Source organism: Momordica charantia (assembly GCF_013281855.1).
Source record: "Momordica charantia cultivar OHB3-1 chromosome 5 unlocalized genomic scaffold, Mcharantia_2.0 BLBB01000005.1, whole genome shotgun sequence".
Lineage (NCBI taxonomy): Eukaryota > Viridiplantae > Streptophyta > Magnoliopsida > Cucurbitales > Cucurbitaceae > Momordica > Momordica charantia.
The window spans coordinates 2091321-2098902 of NW_028275163.1; the positions used below are offsets into that span (position 1 = coordinate 2091321).

The 7582-nt window shown below is 33.3% G+C and overlaps 1 protein-coding gene across 1 annotated transcript; it reads right to left on the minus strand.

The window, feature by feature from the left end:
• Nucleotides 1-1007: 1007 nt before the first annotated feature.
• On the minus strand, nt 1008-4521 carry LOC111016113 (DHHC-type zinc finger family protein). Its single transcript, XM_022291399.2, has 7 exons — nt 3993-4521; nt 3262-3481; nt 3050-3141; nt 2287-2410; nt 2124-2209; nt 1761-1826; nt 1008-1615 (listed from the first exon to the last, which is right to left on the minus strand). The coding sequence occupies exons 1-7, from the start codon at nt 4200-4202 to the stop codon at nt 1490-1492; spliced, it is 924 nt and encodes a 307-aa protein (XP_022147091.1). The 5' UTR covers nt 4203-4521; the 3' UTR covers nt 1008-1489.
• Nucleotides 4522-7582: the final 3061 nt, after the last annotated feature.

The window sequence follows — 7582 nt, forward strand, 5'->3', positions numbered from 1 at the left end:
GATTGAACTTTCGACCTTAAGGAATGAACAAGATATTTTAACCGCTGAACTATGTTCATATTTGCTACTATACTCTTTATTAAGGCTTTTATTTTAAGTGATTGTTCTATGTTTTGTGAGGCGAGTTTATATTTCATACAAGAGCTTATTTGTCTTGGTTTATGAATTTACTAATTGAAGTACTACATCCCAAGAGTAACGGGAGTAACTGGAGAGTTTATAGAACTCATCATTCATACTATATACTAAAATTTGAGTCTCTGTAACCGATTATTTTGCACAATTTAAATAAAGACTACACAACTTTTAAGTTGATGTAATTCATCATTTTTCATAATTCGAAAATTGGTCATAAAAATTTAGACTTTCCAACATCAAATTTTTTTTATGCCAATTGCTTTGACCTTTCCAATATCAAATTTATCTCTTCCTTTACAAATATTTAACATGTGTTTTAAATCGGATCCACTAATTGATTGTTTGAAATTAATGGGTGAAATAGGAGGCAGTTCGAAAATTACAGGTTTTTTTCTCCTTTTATATTTATAATTTCCATCCTACGGGAAGCTATTTTAGAGGGGCAAATTAATACGATAGCGCTCCCGTCCGGGGGTATATATGGAAAATGAAGATAAACTCTAGAACCCCAATCCAGTACAGTTAGTCTTTTGATGATATTAAAATTTTAAAATTGAAAATTGACTAAATTTGTTTAAACATACCCATCAATCAATTCATTTGCAATAGATTTTGATGATTTTGTTCGAGAGCCCAGACTTGACTAAGTTAGAGAAAATCCTTGAATCTTCGTTTCAGTTCCGAAAATAGGTAAAATATCCAGATTAGCCCAATGAATACCCAACTTCCCCAGGGAATGGAGTGGTCAGTTTTGTCTGTTCAAAAATTGTCACTTCAATTCAGTAAAGTTTTCAAGAAATTTGATCTCGATATCGAGAAGTCATATCAACTCGACATCGATTTTGGCCAAAATCCGATCGAAAAGAAACTGTTTACAAAGGCAGAAACTGCACATTAAGCATATAATTTGATGAGGAATAAAAAAGCAGAACAAGAGAAGGCTGGCTCAGAGGTTGCCCGTCACCTGTGGTATCATCAACTTAGAAACAAAGGGTTACAGGGAAACGCAGCTTACACACTTTGAAAACATTGCCATTTACCCCATTGATATCCCGAGGTTCTCGACCGTTCCGAAAATATGTTATTTTAGAACAAGTAATGAACTCAAGCTAACCCTACTACCTTAAAACCCATTGATAATCCACTCCCCGATCTGCTTCATTGTATGACGCCCCTTTCCTTCTCTCGCTCGCTTTATAGGCCAGTAGGAACGCATGCAGTTGAGCTAGAATTAGCAGTAAGATCAAGATGTTATTTCAGAGAGATGGCCGAGGATCGTGTTTGGTTTGGTTGGGGAGTCCATATTTCCCTTACACGACGACGAAGTTATGCAGGTTCACTTGAGGGCTTCCTAGAACTCTTGAGATTCTAACTCGGGCTTCGATGGGTATTCGAGACCTTGAAGCACTGGCATTCGTCGCAAATCTTCTTCTGAATAAGCTGGGATCAACCAGTAACGCTTGTCCATTCCGAACACCTATGTTATGCAGTTGCAGAACATCAAATTGCTAGCGAGGTAATGTAAGAAATTTTAACAATACGAATTTTGTAATAGATTCGATATTTGATTCTTCAGACGAGAACAGTATGGAAACAAAATTTCCATTCGTTATTTGACAAACCTGTTCAAAGTTTTTCCTCCGACCCAGGTCGTACCGCCATTTAGGAGTTGTTTTCTTCTCATAAGCCTGGAGAAACGAGATTTCGTAAGTATTTTTAAGTGTTCAAATCTTTTTGATTTCGAGAGTTCAGCATTTTAGTTCCTTCCAACCAACATGTTAAGAAAAAATTTAGTAGCTCAACTCAACTATCCCTATTGTTCTCGTGATCCCGAAATTTCATCTGAAAAATCAGGCACGTAAATGGTGATGTCAAACCAGATTTGGAAACAAAAGCAAAATCTTGTTTCCCAAAACAGCTCCAGAACGACATCTCGGTTTTCAGATATTTTTATAGTCCCAAACTAAATTTATGACAGATGATACCTCAATTGTTGTAGTATTTGCAGCCACCAGAGATATGTGCATGATCAGGAACCCCATAACACTCAACGCAAATGCCAGATTCAAGACTGAGTGAAGAAGCAATAGTCAGAAACTCATTAAAGCTACTAGTTGAAAGGCTAAAAGGAATGCTCATTAAGCTTACCGAAGGCAATAAAGGTTGTAGCAAGGGTACTAGGTGTTCCGGGTATCTCTCCTTCACTAAAGAATGCGACAAAATGCGGTAGCAACGACAAAGTCACGAGACTTGTCTCTAGAAATGTGTACAGCTGCACCAGAATAGAAGAAGGGATCAACAAACAATAATTGATAATTTAACAATTCCTTCTTTTGGAGAATCAAGAGAATTCGAGCAGAGCAGTCACGCTAATGGAAAACAGAAGATTCTCCTTCTCTATTTTCGATATGCTTAAAAATAGTAAAATCATGATCTCTGAGAAATTTCAACAACATTTCATTGTAAGAGAAGAAATACAGTTGTTAGATCAAAACTCCACCATGATTATAATTTAGTCAAAGATAAACAACTTATGCTTCATTAATTCCATGACAGTGATGCAACTGATCAAATCAAATAAACAAAAACGACACGATAAGCCAACAGGTATGAAATCCTCTAAAGCGCCTGGTTCTCCGTACAACGGGTAAATCAAGTATTTAAAGTGAGGAAAACAGGAGTAAAAGGTCAACAACACGATTGTCTTTCGTGTTCCCATCAATAACTACACTCCTATTTCACTCGAGCCAATTGCCATTTTCTAGCATTTATAGTCCTATATTTCACTAATAAAATGCTTAGATAAAGGCATGTATCCAATTATCTTTAATAAGTTAATGATGGAAAAACACTAACTAAATGACAAAAAATGTAAAAGAACATCTTTAATTCAAAGTAAGAGAAAACATACCAGAAACAAAAGGAAGTACTTGTAATTCAGTGCTCCAACACAATTGACGACCCACACGCAGTGATGGTCCATCTTCAGCACACATCGCCCACCTGAAAAAGGAAAAAATTTCAGGCAAAAATGTAAATTACGCAGCCAAGAAGGAGACAACAGAAGATTCGACGATTATTTAACAGGAATATCCGAAGTGACCAACAAGTGCAGCTACTCACAAACAGAACAATGATGGCAGCGAGGTGGTTTCAGCTGATTGCATTTTCGACAATACCGTATCCTTTGACTTGATTGCTCGGGATGCAAAATACTAAACTCCATTGTATTCAACGGGTCGCCTTCCGCCCTTTCTTCATCGACAGCGGGTCTCCAATTCGGTGGCACACAACCCGGGTCAGTCAAAACAACAGAAAAGTAACTCCATAACAGCATCACCAACTGCATAGCATCAAACAACTTGTTTTTTTCATTTTCTGAACTCTAAATCCTCAACCAAATACAAAAATTCAAACAACTTCTAACCTAACCCCTTCACTATTTCTCAACATTTCAATCCACAGAACCCAATATCAAATCAAATGAAGAGAGAGATAGGAGAGTGAAATGAAACCTTTTCAGAAATTTATGAGAGCAAAAGTTGTTCCTGAATTTCCACAGGAACAAGCAATTGTATATATAGAATGACGATCTTTACCCCACAAATAACACTCTACTTTATCAAATATTTAACGAATAGAATTTGGAGATAAATAAAGACAAATTGACTGTAACATTTAGTCCAACAGAGAATATTAAAGTGAAAAAAACGACAGAAACCAAGCGAAACAAAGCGCTATGTCATTTATATAGTAGCACAAGAACAACAATCAGGCAATAACAAATTCCAAATAAAGAAATACGAATCAAATGCTTAAAAAGGCGAAATTAAAGCCAAACGATCGCAGCTTACCAAACCATGGAAGGAGATCAAAACGGCAAGCGCAATGAGAGAATCGAGGCCGCCGTCGTAGAGGGCGGGGCCGTAGTTCGTCAAAACGACGGCGTAATACGTGACGCCGACAACCCCAAGAACCAGAAGGATCATGATCGAACCGAGACCTCGCAAGGCCGTACAAAACTTGAAGACATTCCAAGCCATCGCCGGCCCAGATCTATGCATAACTCGGAGGAATAACCGAAATAACTCGCCGGATAATTTCTCGAAGCCGAAACGCCTCCGGTTCCGGCGGCGACTTCCGACGGAGCCCTCGTCGTGATCTGGGAAATCTGGAGAATCAGCTGGGCTCCTCCAGTTCGGAGGAAAAACAAAAACAGAACGGAAAACGAAAACGAAAGTCAGTGGGAAACCCAAAGATTTTCGTGTTGTTTTCAGTGTTTCGCTTTCCCGGAGACTGCAAATTTAAGAGCGACGAGATCGAATTTAGCGTATCGGCCAGGAGAAGATGGGATGGGGTCTGGATTCCACGGCGAAAAATTAAATTTTTATTTATTTTTTCTTTTTCTTTTTTAATTTTATTTCTTGCTTTTTTATTTTTTATTTTTCTATTAAAAGAGTAGGTGGAATGGAATAACGAAGATCAGCTGTTAGGTCATTCATTACGTTCAAACATTACATTATCTTCATATCTAGAAAGGTAGAAGTTAGAACAAATCTCACAAAATGTTTCAAAAATAATAAATAAATCTCAGACAGCAATCTATTTTTTCTTTCAAATCCTAAAATATAATATGAAGTTTTGTCAAATTATTTTTTATTCCCTAATTCTAGTTAAAAAATTCAAATAATTGTGTTTCGTAATATTCACAAATTTAAAACGTGCGCAGATAATTGACCTAACAAAAATTTATAATATATATATGGTTATTCCTCCTTGACAAATGAAACTTGTGAATAACTATAATAAATTATAACTTTACTTTTTTATATCTTTTTATATTTATTGTTGATGTCAATTGTATGGATGAAGTATACATAAATGTCATGTGCGTCTTGGTCTCCACTAATAAGATATCATTGTCTATTGTACATAATTTTTAGGAGCACCTCGACTTTGTTGTCGTCGGTGTGTTCAGATTCTTTCTAATGTGCTAGCTCGTGCTAGGTTGGTAATTTCTCGACTAGGCCCTTGTGACTTGACTGGCCTTTTGACGTGTTCATTTTTTATCTGATAATATTTATTTTTATTTTTATAAAAGTATTGGTTTAACATGTTGGATTAGATCTCATATTTTAGATTTATTATATCCTAGTCTATAAACTTTCAAACATGTTTTAGTTGGTGGGGTTTACATAAAAATTGAAAGTTTACCAATAAATATTAGTATTTTTCTATTCATTCGTAAATTACAAAACATTTCAATCCTAAAAAGATAAAAAATAAAAAATAAAAAATCCATATTTCGTGCCAAACACGTTATTTTGATAGAATAATGGTCAACATCCTTCAATCTTAATAAACAATTAAAGAAAATATGAATAAATACATTATTTGATTCAAAGGGTCTCCCTCATTGGTTTCCCAAATTCAATGCATCGCTAATTTGTATTTATTATATAATAAGCTATGCCAAGTATTACTTATTTCTTATTATATATTAAAGTTTGGACCGTGTAAAACAAATATGTGACTTGATTTGATGGCTATTCTTTAAAATGGTTTTATATTTCTATTTATAACATTGTTTTTAAGATTCGAGATGGGATGATTTAAAAACAATCGATGCTGTTGTACAACTAAAAAAAAATACTATTTTCTTATTTTTGTGTCATGATAATTATACTAACTCGAGTAGAATCAGTTAATTAAATATTAATGTTTCTTCCTTATAGTTAGTAAATTTGAATCTCAATCTCTTATATGCTGTATAATGTATATATTTATATATTTTTTAAAATCTTTTGAAAATAGATTATTTATGAATATAAATAAATTAAACCTTAAATAAGAGGGATGATAATAAAGCGTCTCATTTGTTGAGTTAGGCTCGATACAATATACATAAAAAGAAGTAGTTTTTAAAAGAATGGGTCCATAGAGAACTATTATTATATGTTATGTGATTTATTGATCATGAAAAATATGTTACCAAATAAGGACGAGAATCTATAGATTGTAACGCTTAAAGAAACCATAAATAAAATGATACCTATTGGTTTTGGCTTTTTGACCCCATATTATAGGGTGATGTTGGAAGATATGAAAGCCCTTCAAGCCGTACATACTACTTTCACCGAATACGTTATACGGCTTTCCATAAAATTTTATATGTAACTATGAGACTGATTATTGAATTTTGTTTACTCACTTTAAATGCTTTTTATTTTGTAAGACATGTGAATAATGTAATTACGAGAGAAAGGTATCAATGTACGAATTCATGGTGTGTCATGTAAGTTAATTGAGGTAAGTTTTAGCTAAGCATATATTAGAAATGAATAAATTATAATAGAGAAATATATATATTTTTTGTCTTTTACACTTAGGATACAAATATAAATATTGTTTTTTTTAAAGGTTTATGGAATAAACATATAAATTTTTTAAGTTAAAAGATAAAAAAAATAATTCAAACCTAAAAATTCAATAGTTCATGTACCTAAACTAGATATTGAACTACGAAACTATCGATAACTTGAGCTATTTTAATCTATATGGATGATCAAATCTCACACATCATCTTTGTTTCACCCTTCATATTTACTTAACCGTGAATTTGTGCTTTCTATTTGACCGACTTTGTGAGATCTTTTTTTTATAGTACAAAATGTTAGGGAGGGAATTCGAACTTACAACCTCTTGTTGTAGGGATATGCCAATTACTGTTAAAATATGCCTGCTTTGGCATATATGTGAAACAAATCTTTATAGGTAAAACAAATATTTTAAAGAATATTTGTGAGATATAATAAAATTATAGGAACAATACTCTAACAATTTCTAAAAATTTGATGGGTAGAAGAGAGAAATGCATAAAAAAAATTTATATTTTTCTATTATTTAGAAAATCGAAAAGATGTTAAATTTGTAGTAGGACTATAGGAGTACTATCAAGGTGAGGCGGGACGGGCTGAAGGGAGAGAGGAAGGAAATTTTGAGAGGTAGAGGAAGGGAAGAAGGTAGGAAGGATTGATAGCTAGGCTGGGTAAGAGACATCTTCTCCGTCTCTGATCTTCATCTCCATCCTATTTAGGTGATGGGGATAAAATATCTCCTATATTTCACTACGAAGAGTCTAAATGAGAATTTTATGTTGTTCACAGCAATTGGATCCTATAAAAAAAAGAAACACTACTATATACATTTATCTGTCTTAATTTATCTAACACTTTATTTTAAATAATACATTCTATACTGAACATTGAGATAAAAAGGTTGTATAATCAATGAGATGAAAAACATTAAATTATCAAATACAAGATATAATCATATAAACGGATTTAATTTCTTAAACAATACCATAAAAATTTATAACTCAAATATGCTTATATATTTATAGAAATTGGTATTATGAGTTTGGTGGATTTATTTTTAAAGTTAT